General features: G+C 40.6%; 1 protein-coding gene across 7 annotated transcripts in view; it reads left to right on the top strand.

Annotated features, from left to right (window-relative positions):
- Positions 1-15,917, top strand: part of aff4 (AF4/FMR2 family, member 4) — a 110,742-nt gene that overhangs the window by 67,189 nt on the left and 27,636 nt on the right. For 4 of the 7 annotated variants that reach the window (XM_078551036.1, XM_078551043.1, XM_078551039.1 and 1 more), the window contains exons 10-15: positions 1,201-1,255; positions 2,226-2,263; positions 3,035-3,194; positions 7,786-8,718; positions 11,560-11,648; positions 13,546-13,801. In XM_078551036.1, the coding sequence (XP_078407162.1) occupies positions 1,201-1,255; positions 2,226-2,263; positions 3,035-3,194; positions 7,786-8,718; positions 11,560-11,648; positions 13,546-13,801 (1,531 nt within the window). The remainder of the gene's footprint in view (positions 1-1,200; positions 1,256-2,225; positions 2,264-3,034; positions 3,195-7,785; positions 8,719-11,559; positions 11,649-13,545; positions 13,802-15,917) is intronic. The other 3 variants (XM_078551040.1, XM_078551042.1, XM_078551041.1) reach the window with 3 other exon arrangements.

Below are 15,917 nucleotides of genomic sequence, written 5' to 3'. Positions count from 1 at the left end.
GTTAAATTACTATATTTGTAAACAAAGTAACTAAATATAACTTATTAAAATATAAAAGAAATATATGTTAACTCTTTCTACCTGCCTCCCGTTAGCCGTTGCTCCCACTCGCCACCTCTCCCGCTTTCCGGCCCTCTGGATCACCACCTCTTGTGTTCCCCACCGTCATCTGCCCTCCCCTTCTGGTTGACGCTGACACTCCCGCACCCCCCACCCCCAGCCATTGCTGACTCACTCCCAAACCCTGGCTGTGAGCAAGGCTTTGGGGGATGAGTAGCAAAAAGCAGGAAGTAACCTATGGTGTCAGAGCAGCTTCAGGTTGTGGGGTTATGGAGGTAAGCTGCAAGCTGGGGAGGTTGCAAACTAGAGAAGTGGGCAGCGTTGGGGAGTGGGAGAGGCTGCTCCTAAGTAGCAACGATTGGGTCATGTTACATTTCATCATGCCCGGCACAAAACCATATTAATGCAAATCCACAACGCTAAGCACGAATACCGTCCCCAGTAAAAACTTAACATTAAATCGAAACAACCTAAAACAGGATGACTTAAAGCGAGGACTATCTGTACATACAGCATATTAGTCATCCACCTTGATGGCTGGTAATTTTTAAAAATAACTTAAGGGTTCGGATGACTCAAACTGTAAGAGATTAATTCAGTTGACTAATTTGATTGTGATCGTTACCTACCAACAATCACTCAACATTTTCTATGCTCTGAAAATGTAATTATCTTATACTTGGGCCACAACTATTTCTAAATTCATTCTGTTTACTTAATGAAGTTTTAGTGAGATGGGTCTTTAAATAGAACCCCTTTTGCGCACTCCTTTTTTCCAGTGAAATACAGCCCTAAATATTCCATGGAAATGTGGCTTTTATTTTCCCTTGAGCGAGAATTTTCCTAATTTGTGATAGAAACAGGGCTAGGCCTTTCAGCCTGTTAAGCTTGCTCCACCATTCAATTAGATCATTGAGATTTTGTATTCCTGACTGACAGATTTAACATTTTTTTTTATTAGACTTTATCCCACACACCCATTTTGTTGCCTTGTGTTGTAGTTGTCTGGAGAGGGCTCCACTAAAATGGAACTTGCTGTCCCAAGTATAGCTGAACATTTCATTGATGCAGATGAATTTCTAAGAACAAAACTTGCATCTTACAGTGGTGATGCTGGTAATTGTTTTTCCTTTTATATAGAATGTTGGAAGATGACCTCAAACTTAGCAGCAGTGAAGACAGCGATGCAGACCAGGTTTGCCTCCACTCCAGCATTTGTTTTCTGTGTATGAAAAGTGAAATTGCTTACTTAATGAAACTAACTTGCAATTTATTGATAAATTTGATGCAGCAGACCTTTAATGTGCTGGAAAAATATGAATAAGTTGCTCGCTTCTTGAAGAGCGGACCAAGATTTTTTCCGTTAAACTTCCCTGGATGATCTTTTCACTCACCAAAAACTTGCGATACTTGATTGGCAAGAAAGGTTTACATTTATCAATTCTGATTCTGTGATTCTGTTAGTTAATGGAAATAAGAACTATAACCATATATAAAGGATCACATGCAGCAGACGGCAAAGGAACAACAAAGGAATGGAAATGGAAAAAGAAATGCATTAAGTATTGTGAGATCTATAAGTTGACCGGTTGACTTACTTTGCAGCTTGATAAAACAAAATAAAATGTTGTTGTGTTTGCAAGTGGAATTTTTCATTCATTTCCCTCCCTCCTGTAAAGTCATAACTGAAGCATAGGGACAATAATGGAGAAAGAAAATCCATAACTGCGCTATTTCTGATATAGTTTTGCATTTGGATCTAAACCTACTAGTACAACTAGAAACATTTTTACTGCTATCAAACAAAATATTGTTTTCCCATATGAGTTTTTCGATCTTGCATAGTTTAATACATCACTTCCAATCTGCCTGCTCAGTAGTTTGGTACATGTTTAGAAACATATTTTAGAATACTTTGCTGGTTCTATTATTTGTGTACTAAAGTTGTATGGTGTTTGGGTGGAGGAATTCTACTTAATTGAATCTACATTGCAAAAACACGTTTTCTGACTACATTTAAAAATATTTGTACTGTGAAGAATTGACACATCACATCTTCCCAAAGAATTTTTTGGAATATGTATAAAAGAAATGGTGTATCCTACATTTGAGTATTAATGTACCTCAATTTTATGAGTATCTTTGTATTTTTTTTTTATTTCTAGGATATGGGGAAACCACCTGCAAGGGCTACTCTTGAAGGGTAGGTAGTACTTAACTCTGTGTAATGTAGAAAGGTCACCAAAACATTTGTCCCTTCCCTTGTTCTTTATCCATGCCTCCTTACAATGCACTATTATCGTTTTTTGACCAGGAGGAATGCAGGTCATCTACTCGTAGACTTAATAACATTTTGTGATTGCATCAGGAACTTGAGACAAAGAATTGGGGACATTAGCCAGCATCAAGCAAATTATAATCCTTGAGGTGTTCACCATTATCTGATTAATCCTGCAGTTGAGATAAGCAACTTTGTTAACATATCGATGTGTTACTTGATTGGCAATTGCATGGGGTTTCCCGTTTGGGAATGAAGATGTGTTTCCAGAATACTACTAATAATTCTAATGAATTACTGTTTAATGAATAACTTGTTTTCACAATATTATATTCACTTACTAGGTCTTCATACAGAAACATTAAGAATAACTTGAAACATAATTCTTGCTCCTTCTGAAAGTTACAGGCTCCCTGAAATTCTTGTTTGTGTATTAGAGTGCAAAAAGATCATGCAGTGCATGCAGAAATTACTTGCGATTAGAGGTTGAAACATGGTAATGAGCTTAGTGGGGTGACTTTGCATATTTGGTTAACGAGATGATATTTGGTGTAGCTAGAAAATCTCACTTAGTGTAATGTTAACTATCTGGCACCAGACACCCACACAGGTGACTACTTCCACTTTACATTTTTATATATTAAAAAATTTGTATTTGTTTCTTAATAGACTAACCAAATCATTCTTCTTTTTCAGTAGTTCTGAGCTTTCCCAACAAAGCAATGAGGTTATGGAACCGCCTAGGGCTGACTCCAGTAGCCACAGTGGGTCTGAAAGTAGTTCTGGATCAGACTCTGAAAGTGAGAGCAGCTCTAGTGACAGTGAGGCGAATGAACCATCATGTATATCTCCTGAGGTATGTCAGGGGTTTGATCTTCATGCACTTATCTGTATAAGAGTATACCAGTGACTGGTATCATTTATCTTGCAAAGTGCTGAAAGGCTAGAATTTAGGTATTGGGGCACTTCTATTAGCAGTGTTGCATTTAGTGGACACTTCTTGAAACTCCCTTCCTGTTGCACTTTTCCCATTACACTTTGATTCATAGTTTTACTGTGAATCAATCATAACACCAGTAGGGAATGTACAAGTCAAAATTAAGGGAACAAGAAGAGATAAAATCCTATGCAGTGACCATTGTCACTGAAGTACAGAATTAATAAATATTAAAAGGTTGTACATACTACATGCAATGCAGTGCTTCATAGTCAAATTTCCTAATTTATAAGGTTACATTAAATAATTTACAAATATATTCCAAGTTCTTGCATTTAATTGTTACTTTGTCGTTTTAGTTATTTCATTTTTGTTTTACGACAGCCACTCTCAAACGCCTCATCATAAAGTTTTTGCTTTGACTCAGTTATGGTCTCCTTTTTCTCTTTAGGGATCCAACAGTATGCATGTATACAGCTTCCACAGTTTTCTACCAAGCATCAATAAGCTTTTCTCTCTGCAACTGAAAGACTCTTTATCCTAGGACAGATTTCTAAACTTATACAACTGATGGCAAAATGCAATTCAGAACAGTTTTCACTTTATTTTCTGAAAATATTTTGATTATCAGGCATCAGTGTTCCCTCCCCAGTTATCCCATCTCACCCCCTGTCCTGTAGTAGTTAGCTATCAATACTGCCTGACTTCGGCTGTATAAGTTATTCCCATTAAACAGTCTTATTTGCTACATGCATGCTGGCATAGCAAATATAAGCTGTGATTATTATAGTTAGAACTGAGGGCTTAATGGTTGTCAACTCAAAGAAAGGGAGATGCTTAGTGGCCAGGTGTGAGCCTAGCCACGATCACCTGGGCACACCCTGCCTCAGTGCTACAATGCCCTGACTACTGTGACTACTTCAATGCCACTGCGTCCTAGGCACTGATATTTCCCTACAAAGGACCCAGATATTGATATTTCCTCCTTCCCTTTCCCCACCCACTTGCCATCCTTACTCCACACTCTAAAACCTCTTCTCCAGTGCAGTCAGACTGCAGAACCCCCCACGATCACTTCCCACTAAGTCTATCTGCCCCAGTGCTGATAAATCCCAGTACTTACCCCAGTTTTCATAGACCCCAGGACTCACCACTCCCTCTGAGTGCTGCCAAAATGTGGGACACTCTATCTGTGCTGCGAGAACCCAGAAACTACACAGTAAAATAAGTTCTACGTTCCAGTGTTCTTCCAACACAACATTGAAAGCTCCAGCTTTTCCAGCAGTACTGTCATGCTTTAATATCACCACTCCATGCTGCCAAAGCTCAGCAACTCCATTGCTGTTGCTGAACTTGGTTTGCCTACTTCCAATTACTAAATGTCACTCACCATCTTCCTACGAACACAGATGTCTCTTCCACTTCAAATTGGTTAATCTTGTTGTTTTATTCATTTAAAGGAGGAGAAAGCTGATGTTCAATTTCTGGCTGTCACCTCTAGTCAGTAGTGAGGCTTTTGTTTGTTAAATAATGGAAAATATATCAAACCTTTCATGTCCTGGTATGATCTCATGGAGCTGTCCATACTTAAGTGGTGTTTATCTATATTAAAGGGCACCTGTCGGATATGGGCCAATTTCCCCGTTTCATTTAGATCTGTCTGAAATTTGTTGCCATTATTTGAGGCCATTGCACCCACATTTTGTCATTTACCAATATATACGATATAAACAATGTGATTGTGTTCCCCCAATAAAATAATGACTTGCATTTCTCTTGCACCTTTCAAGAATGTTCCATAGTTTTTTACAACCAATGAAGTATTTTTGAAGTGTAGTCGCTGTTATAATATATAAAACTTGGAACTTGTTTGCGCAAATTGGCTGACGAACAGCAAAGTGGTAATGGCCAGATAATCTGTTTCTGTGATATTGTTTGAAGGATAAATATTAACCAGGACACCGGGGAGAACTCTCTTGCTCCTCTTTGAAATAATTCACCTGAGCTGGCAGATGGGACCTTGGTTTAATGTCTCATCCGTAAGACTGCACTCCCTCAGTACTGCACTGGAGAAGCGGTGAAGTACAAAGGCTCTATTTGTCAATCTTTTGGGAGTCGAGTAGTGACTAACCTCACTAAGAGCCGCAACCATTACTAATGAATTTCTGTCTATGGTACTAACCAGCTTCTTATCCAACTCCAAAATTTCCCACCAATTCCACAAAACTTGCTTAGTAACTTTGTGGTATTTTGTCAAAGGCACTGAAGTCCAGATACATGTAAGCTGGGCTTTAACTTTGACCAACTTTGTAACTTCCTTAGCAGAGTTAATGAGACAGGGCCTACTTTTCCAGAAGCTGTGCTGGGAGTCCTTAATGTTACCTTTTCTTTCTAGATGATCATCTCTGGTCCAATCTATCAGCTTGCCAGTAACCAAAGTTAAACTAATGGCAAATCTCAGCACTCGCCATCATTATTTCACTGAAGCTTCCAGAGTCCACACTTGCACAGTTAAATACAGAAATTCAGAAGTTACTGTTAGTGAATTTTTTGAATTACGCCATAGCTTGGGGAGCCTATAATTCCCTGTTGCTTTCTCCATGGTAACACTTTGGCCAGAGTTGACCTGCCAACCGATCAACACCCATTTGTCCTGTAGAAATTTGCCATTCTTCCATTTGTCCTGCTTCGGCAACATGTCTCCCTTTCCAGCAACGTTCAAGTTCTCAGTTATTCTGGGCTTCTCCAGAGATTGCACTGTTTCCCCCAGACTGCAATCAATTGGAACCTAATGAACTGGCAAGAACTTTAACCCTTACATGCTTTTCTTGCTGTAAAAATCTTTTTAAAAGAAAAAAGTTACACCTTGTTGAATGAGGTGTAATTATTACACACTAAATTTGTAATTACTGCTAAATAGCCTTGCCCAACCTGAAAGAGTTAATTTTATATTTGGTGAATGTCAATTATGACAATTTCCACAATTTTTTTGTTTATATTTTATCTTCTGCCTTAATTTTGTGTATATCTCAATTATTATTTTGCAATCTGAAAAAATAGAACTAAAAATGAAGAGATTTGGTAGTTTTTACTTCCTGGTTAGCTCTGAGAATACTTCAGTGAAATTAGCTGCTTTCCCTGTTTGATGGCATCACTGCTTTTAGATGCCTGTAGATCTCCTCGACATGGCAGCAGAAATAAACTGATGTTGGGAAAGGGGAAATCTGCAGCAGAGAATCACTATATCTCTGCGGGCAGCTTTCTTCAAGGTCTGTGGTGAGTATTGTTGGTTTGCTGCCTACATCAAAATCTAGCCCATTTTCCTTTATAAATATTGGCAGCGCGTGAACTTTTCTCCAGACCATGGGAATAATCCCAGTCCCCACTGAACTATTAAATATAAGCCAGTGCTTCACAGCACAGCTTGCAATTTGAGCTCCCTAGCTTGCACGCCATCGACCCACAGCCTAGTCCCATTTAGAAGTCACTAATTCTATCTATTTGAGGTTCAAGTATAGCATCACCACTATGTTGTCATTGATAATGTAGCATCATCTTCAATAATGAAGACTGATGCAGAATAGCCATTTAACGCCTCTCAATGGCTCTTTGATTTCTAATATAGCTGCAAAACACTTAGGCAATAAGTTTATAGTAATGCCAATTTTCTTCTCTCATGCCTTTATGTATTTTGTCAAAGGCTGCATTTGATACTGGTCCTTATTCTTGAGAGCAGTTTTCCTTGTAGAAATATTTCTATTTTAGCCTAAATTGTCTTTAACATGGCCAGTTAGCTAATGTGGTTTTATTTTGCTATGTGATCTTCTTTAACCCTGTGACCTGAATAGCTTCCTCTTGTGTAGAATTACTTTGAAAGCATTCCATTTTTATTAACTTTGTGGAGGGGATGATAGAAATAGTGATTTGTTACCTTTATTCGAAGGAAAAAATGGAAGTTTTTGGCAAAAGGCCCAAAGAAAAGCACAACCACAGTGATTTCATTCACTGAAGTTGACAGTGTTTGGGTTCAGAAGAATTCTTTTGAAACTGTTTTTCACTTTTTTTACATTCTTTGATGGAATGTTGGCATCAATGGCAAGCCAGCATTTGTTGTCCATCCCTAATTGCCCTTGAACTGAGTGGCTTGCTAAGCAATTTCAGAGAGCACTTGACAATCAGCCACATTGCTGTGGCTCTGGTGTCACATGTACGCCAGACCAGTTAAGGATGACTGATTTCCTTCCCTAAAGGACATTAGCGAACCAGATGAGTTTTTAATGGCAACTGATAGTTTCATGGTCACCAATACTGAGACTAGCTTTATGTTCCATATCTATTAATTCCACCAGCTGCTGTGGTGGAATTTGAACCCATGTCCTTAGCACATTACCCTGGGCCTTTGGATTACTAGTCCAATTATGTTACCACTGTGCCACCATCATCCACTTGGATGTGTTTTTTAAAGAAATCTATGAACACCAATTCAAAATTCTGTTTCTTTCTGTTCCAGCCTGAACCACCACCTTCAAGTAAGTGGCAGTTGGACAACTGGCTGAACAAGGTGAATTCTCACAAAGTTTCACCAGCTTCATCTGTGGACAGTCACATTCAATCATCACAGAGTCATGGTTACAAGAAGGAAAACCGAGACCAGAGTGTCACGTACGAGGATCCAGGTGGATCCAAGGATGTAAGCACAGCTACTCCTGGGAGGGATTCAAGGAATGCACAGAAAGGGTCAGAAACTAGAGGTCGCCAAAAGTCACCAGCCCAAAGTGATGGCAATGCACAGAGGAAGACAGTTGGTAAAAAACAGCCGAAGAAAGCAGAGCGACCAGCTGTAACTGAGGAACCAAGAGGAGGGCTAAAAGTTGAAAGTGAGCCTACATCTGATAGAGCGACTCCTATTCCTGCAAACCGTCATAAAGCTGCTACAAAGGGTTCTAGAAAACCCAGCACAAAGAGAGAATCCAAGTCTTCAACCAGGACAACTGTTGATAAAAGAAAACACCCCAAGAGTGCCAACAAAACGCCTCAGAAATCGAGAGAGTATGTTGAAACGGACTCGTCTTCCTCTGATTCTGAGCAAAGTGAAACTCTCCCTCCTGCTTCCCAAACTCCAAAGTACTCAGAGAATAATAGGACTCCTGTCCATAAATCCTCTGTTGATGGGGAAGACAGCTTTTTTCGGCAAAGGCTTTTCTCTCCTATGGAAGAGAAAGAACTCCTTTCACCACTGAGTGATGTTGATGACAAATATCGTAATATTACATCACTCATTGTTAGAATTGACTTAAGTCTGTTATCTAGGAAACCTGAATCACCTCATAAGGAAACTGAGCAACCCAAAGTGGACAAGGAGATCTCTTTGGATAGGCACATGCGAGACACTCCGAAGCAGTCAACTGAAAAAAAATCAAATAAAGGCAAGCGAAAGCACAAGGTGAGAGGGAAAACAGCATTTTTGATTCATACTGCATTCCATTTTTTTCTACAATAAAGGAAGCAATGTAGAGGTGGACTAAATGACCATTTATGAGCATAAATAGTTTTTTTTAAATTAAGATTCTTTCAACTGTAGTATTAGCTTTCACATGACTTTTCAAAGAAATGTGTGTAGCACCCTTTTTTAGTGTACCTGCGGCTCAGTTGACAGCATTCGGCTCTGTGTTCAAGTCCCACTCTAGGACTTGAAGCACAAAAACAAAGGCTGACACTCCAGTGCAGTGCTAAGGAATGCTGCACAGTCAGATGTCTTCTTTAGCTGAGATATTAAACCAGGGTCTGCCCTCTAAGCTGAACAGAAAAGATCCCGTAGCACTATTTCGAAGAGCAGGGAAATCATCCCTGGTGTCCTGACCAATGTTTATCCCTCAGTCAACTTCACAAACAGAATGACTAGTCATCGCCACATAGCTGTCTCTGGGAGTTTGTTCTGCAGTGGATTAATTCCTCCCCTCCTCTTTAATCATGCAACTATCTTTTTAAGAAGTGAAAATGCTGTTAACCTTGCACTGACTGTGCATAGAAACAAAAATCTAGAATACAGGGTATACCCTAGAAAACTAGGGTATTTACAGCAGGTTCCGAGCAGCAATTAGTAGAAGCCTGGAATAAGTTTAATGCTGCAATTAAACTTGGCTAGGAGAAAAAATGCATTCCGATTGAGTAGTGTTACATTCTTAGCCTCTCTAATGTTGGTTCCAAGGTCACATTTGAACCTGCTTTCCTCTCTGAATAGGTTTGTTCAACTGACTATATAGGTAGGACCAGATTTGCAAAGATGAAAGCTATCTCAAATTTAGGATTGTAGAAGCTAAAATATTGAAAGAAAATTAAGTGAAATTTTTCCTTGTTCCCTATATTTTCACAATCCTGTTGGTGTTATAGAATCAGACATTTACAGCATAGAAGACGACCATTTGGCCCATTGTGTCCATGCCAGCCAACAAGTAGCCATTCAGCTCATCCTTTGGTCCGTGGCCTTGTAGGTTGCAGATCTTCCCAAGTGTACACCCAAGTACTCTTTAAATGTAACAAGGGCTTCTTCTGTCTTTTCCATCCTCTGCGTGAAGAGATTGCTCCTTTAATCCCCTCTAAATCTCCTACCTTTTACCCTAACTTTATGCCGCTTGGTTAATGGACCCCTCAGCCAAGGAGAATAGGGCATTCTTATGCATTCTATCTAGATCCCGCATAATTCTATACACTTCAATTAAGCCTCCCCTCAGCCTCTTCTGTTCCAAAGAAAATAACCCCAGCCTATCCATTCTTTCCTTATAGCTAAAGTTCTCCAGTGCAGGGAACATCCTCGTAAATCGCCTCTGTAGTCCAATCACATCTTTCTCAATGTGGTGACCAGAAGTGCATGCAGCACTCCAACAGTGGCCTAACCAGTGTTTTATATAGTTCTAGCATAATCTCCCAGCTCTTATATTCTATGGGCAGGATTTTACAGTCAGCGAGGGGGGGAGAAGGAAGGTCCCGCTCGCCGGCGTGTAAAATTGACGTGCGGTGACGTCAGGCGGAACTCCCAACGTCACCACGCCCCATTTAAATTTTCAGGAAGGCGGGGGCGCAGCAAAATCAGCTGCGCGCCCGCCGACCTGTCAATGGCCAATTGAGGCCATTGACAGATCAATTAAAGCAATTAGTGGACCTGCCCGTCCAACCTTAAGGTTGGAGGGCAGGCCAGGAGCCCCGGCGGCAGCTAGCAAAAACATGAAACCTCATCCACAGGCAGGATGAGGTTTCATGTAGGGTTTTAAAAGTTTTAATAAAGTTTTCTTGGAAATTATGAAAATGTCTCAGCTCATGTGACATTGTCATGTAAGGGAATTTTTTTTTCTCTATTGCTAATATTTTTAAAAATAGAGACGATCTCCCTGAGGTTGCACTTAGCCTCAGGGAGATGAATGCGCTCTTTCGTGCGCATGCGTGAAAGAGTGCACTCTTGATTTTGGGATTCCCCCCCCCCCGCCCGCACAGGGAGTGCATGGCGCTTCCCTGTGGACGTCACGCTGGGCGGGCCTTAATTGGCGTTAAATCAGGCCTGCCGATCAGAAGCATGCCTGCACGCGCCTGCCCATCAACTTCCCCCACCCCCCCACCGACAGCAGGAAAATTCTGCCCAACGACTCGATTAATAAAGGCAAGTACCCTGTTTTGCTTTATTGACCACCTTATCTACCTGTCCGACAGCTTCAGGGATCTGTGGACATACACCCCAAGATCCCTCTGTGACTCTAATTCTCAGTTTCCTACCATTTATTCTGTATCCCCTTATTCGTCTTCCCTAAACATGTTACCTCTCACTTTTCTGGATTGAACTCCACTTACCACTCTTCTGTCCATCTGAATATTCCATTGATATCGTCCTGTACACAGTCTACAGCTTTCTCCTCCTTCACCTATCCATGGCAAATTTTTATGTCATCTGTAACTTAATCATACCAACTACATTCAAGTTAAAACCATTGATATATATCGCAAAAAGCAAGGCACCTGGAACTAAGCCCCACTGAAAACAACCTTCCAGTCACAAAAAGACTCATTGACCATTACGTTTTGCTCCCTGCTCTTCTACTAATTTGGATCCAACTTGCCACTTTGCCTTGGATCCCATGAATCTAGTAGATATGTGATATACTAAATTGCATCAAAGTAATTGGAATGTATTGATCTTGAAAGTGTTGTTTGTGGCGTTACTCATGACTGTAATCGGTGCAAAGCTACAGTTGATGGCAATTTGAGATTTTGATCATTATTTTGCATGTTTGTTCAGAACGATGGGGAAAACGAGAGTTGTGAAAACAAAAGGCCTAAAGCAGAAGAAAGGAGTAATTCTAACCACAAGCTCTCCAGCAGTAAAGAGTAAGTTCTATAGATTATTTTATTTTAGATATATTTGTCAATTAACCCTTTCCACCAGTAAACATTTTTTGATGTTCTTTTCCTTTCTAATTTTCACCAATTTGTCCTCAGCTGAACATAGCAGTTAGTGGTGTGAAACTGTTCCATAGTCATAGCCAAAGCCCTCTACTGCCTCATCCAACAGACTAATTTGAGGAAGTTTAGACCTCGTGTTTGATCATAGGAACCATTGTAGCAGAACATGATCCCATTTTCATTCTCTCATCTTACGCCACATAATGAACTTTGGGGATAGCATTCAGGAGAGGGAGCCTTTTTGTCCTCATTCTGTTTTTTTCCCCTTTTCATTTCCCCACCCATTCCACCTGCTTGGCCATACATTGAGGTGCATGACACCAGTCCCACATGAATCATGAATGAGATTGATGATCCCGCCACATATCATGGCTGTATGAGCAGGTCAGAGGCTGGGAATTCTGTGGAGAGTAACTCTCCACCTGACACCCCAAACACTGTTGTCCATCTACAAGGCACAAGTCAGGAGCATGATGCAATACTCTGCACTTGCCTGGATGAGTGCAGCCCCAACAACATACAAGAAGCTTGACACCATCCAGGACAAAGCAGCGCACTTGACTGGCATGCCATTCATGACCTTCAACATTCTCTCCCTCCACCACCGATGCACAGTGGCAGCTGTGTGTACCATCTACAAGATGCATTGCAGTTAACTCACTAAGGCTCCTTCAACTGCACCATCCAACCCTCTACCATCTAGAAGGATGAGGGCAGCAGATGTACAGGAATACCACTACCTGCAAGTTCCCCTCCAAGCCACACACCATCCTGATTTGGAACTATATCGCTGTTCCTTCACTTTCGCAGGGTCAAAATCCTGGAACACCCTCCCTAACAGTACTGTGGGCGTAACTGCACCACATGGACTGCAGCGATTCAAGTAAGCAGCTCACCACCACCACCACTTCAAGAGCAATTAAGAATGGGCAACAAAAATGCTGGTATCACCAGCAACGCTCAGGTCCTGTGAAAGAATTTAAAAAACCAAAGTCAAGTTTGTATCATTGTGATTAGGTGCCATCACTGAACTTGTTCAGATTATATTTTCTATTGAAACACACTGACAGATTTTATGTGCAAGTATTCTGGAGTTTTTGTACTGCATAGGTAATTTGAAATTTTCATGAGATAATTAGTACATACAATATATTGCACAGTGGAATTGAACAGGAAAACCCATGTCACCTGTATCAACATCCCACTCTTCTAAAATAATCTGGACTGAAATCCAAACTAGGCTAATCAATACCCACAGTGCAAGAACTGTAGGTGACCCATCTATCTTGAATTATGATGCTCCTGAAAATTTCCTAGTCAGTGTCTCAACTCACTTTTTTAATTTCAACCAAGGGCATGTTGAAAGAATCTGGTGGTCTCTTTCACCATTGGCCTGACCATGAAGAAAGTTATCAGCCTGTACAATCAACATTTCATTCCACTAATTGACTCTTTTTAAAATTGGACTCAAGTAAATTACAACGAGCATAAGTGTTGACTGTAAGACCAGATGCTTACAGTGCCAACATTGACTTCATAGCCCAGCAGGCAGATAGAGACAGAACGTGGCACACATTTGATTGAAGTGCAGAAATTGGCGAGTATAGAAACTGATGAGGGAACTATTGGAAGCACTGAGAGTCAGACAGACAGGTCATCAACCAGTGGCAATTTTCAGAGTTTAAATACTCTGGCAGGTGGGGTGTGACCCTGCAATTTAACACCTTAGAATCTTTTTGTTTTGAAGGAGGTAAAACTGATTCAATATCATTTTATGAACAGTAAGGGGGAAATAATTGAGTTTTCATTCTTCATTTCACAGCTCATCAAAATCAACTGCTGAAAGAGAAAAGGTACCTCTGTCTTCTCCATCCGCAAGTGCTGCACAAAAAACATCCAAGACCGAGCACAAACATCAAAGTCGCAGGAGAACTGTCAATCAAACCTCCACCTCAAAGAGCAATACTGGTAACACAAAGCAGAACAATAGCAGCAGTAATAGCAACAAAAGCAGTTCTTCATCTTCCAAGCATAAAAAGGCTGAAGAAAAAACATCCCTTCGTCCCAAGGAGAATAGGGTAATTCATTGTATTTTTATACCTTTCAAAATTTAAGCATCAAATCAGCTCCAAGGTGCTGTGTCAGTATGGTGCAGTTCACAAATGTCTGATTATTTTCCTCATGTTTCTGTGTCCCAGATGAACTGTGGAATATTTATTCTGTAGTGAATGAGATAAGTATAGGCAGTCATAAACTGTGTTTACACACCTGCCTTGAGCCAATGTTATACATCTTAACACCAAGTTGTGCATAATGAGGAGTAAGGATAACTGGTAGTCAATTTAATTTTAACTACTCACTCCCTTACTGTAACTAAGGTTAATAATCCAACCTTAAGAAATCATGAGCATGAGCCCATATCTTAAGGCTCCATGAAATGAGATATATAAAGAGAAAAAGTCTTCTGAAAGCTTAGGAATAAAAATCTACTTTTCTGCCATCTATATTGGACGACATCATGGTGAAATATCGTTAGTGGCCATACCCTATTTCAACCAACTGGCCATTTTTCTGTTAAGTCTTGGGTGGGGAATGACAGGTGTTCAACTGTGTTATTGCAGCCAAAAATGTTTTCACCTGTCATGCACACATACATGCAAATAATCCAGTGAAGAATCATGGGATAGTATTCAGTTGTGAGAACCATGACTGACTTAAACCTCTGATATTTGCACCACATAATTGTTAGATGATGACCATTCATTAGAAAGCCCAGCCATCTCTTTCTGACCTTAAACTACAATCGTTGCTGAGTCCTCCATAATCAATTTCTTGAAGACCACCAATGACCAACAACTGACCTTGACTAACCATATCAACACTGGCTACAGAAACAGGGCAGAGGCTCAAGTCAGGAATGTGATGGAATATCCACCTGCATGAGTGCAACAACAACACTACCATTATCCAGGACAAATTTGCTTGATCAGTGCCCCTACAATTGGTAGTTATGCCGTCTTTCGTTGATGGAATGTGGCTACAGGATACACTGCAGCAAGCCAAGGTTACTTCAACAGCAGCTCTCATTTTTTTAAATGTTGAGTTAGTACTGAGATTTGTAACCTAAGTTGTTTTGCTTTTTCTCCACCCCCACCCCCCGCCCCCTGATAAGCTTGTTACTTGTTCTGTGTGTTTTTCTATTCCCCAGAGAGCTCTTCTCCCTCCCGCCCCCCCGCCCCCCCCCCCACCCCGCGCGGCACGCGCAAGATTTCCTCTTTATACCAATTTTAATTTGTTAAGCCATTTTGAGTCTGGTCTGAGCTGATTAATTTTGGGATTGTGTTTACTGAGCCCAGCTTTCTGTATTCTGGGTTCGTGTTGTACAACTGAAACCTTGTTTTTCTGCTTTTGATTTTTTGATTCTGAAATGCTACTGCAGGCCTGAAAGAGTTAATTTTCAGCCAAAGTGAGTCATGAAAGTGAAACCAACATTGTCAGTCCCTACACCCGAGAATTTATCAAAATTTCACTTCCTGCTCTGGCTCCTTGCTTGGCCTGTGTGCTCTGTGAGAACTACTTCAGGACCTGTAAGGATGCAGGCTGGAATTCTAGATGATGAATTAATTTGTGCTGTGTGTCACCATGTCTATCAGGACCCTGTGGCATTACCTTGTTTGCACAGTTACTGTTTGAAATGTATTGAGGGTGGTTGGGCCTAGACAACAGGCCCTGGAGGGTTGGTGTATCTTTAGTGTAGTCAGCAATTCACCCCCAGGCCAAGTCTGGAGAGAAACTTCATGCTATGTAATATTGTGGAAAGATACAACAGGTCACAGCCCCCTGCTCATTCAGCCCATTTTGTGTGTGATTACTGCATTGAGAATCCATGCCCATCTGTGAAGACGTCTTAGTTGTTTAGCTTCCTTTTGCTCCCTTGGCTTAAAACCGCATTCACTAAAGGAGGCCGACAAAGACCAATTTCTAATTGAGCCTGCGTCTGTTACAGACAGATAATACATTGACCATAAAAATGTCCCAGAGTTTTACTGTAAAGATGATGCAGTGTGTGTGCGCTAAATGCACTAATAGGGAAACATAAATCCCACACACTGTTGCACCTGAATCGGGCACAAGCTTCAATTAAGGTGAGTGATAAATTCCTGATATTAAATACATTGAGGAGAGTTTTCCTGT

The sequence above is a fragment of the Cetorhinus maximus genome, chromosome 10 (assembly GCF_964194155.1).
Source record: "Cetorhinus maximus chromosome 10, sCetMax3.hap1.1, whole genome shotgun sequence".
NCBI classification, from domain to species: Eukaryota; Metazoa; Chordata; class Chondrichthyes; order Lamniformes; family Cetorhinidae; genus Cetorhinus; species Cetorhinus maximus.
This window is presented reverse-complemented; position numbering and strand designations above follow the sequence as displayed.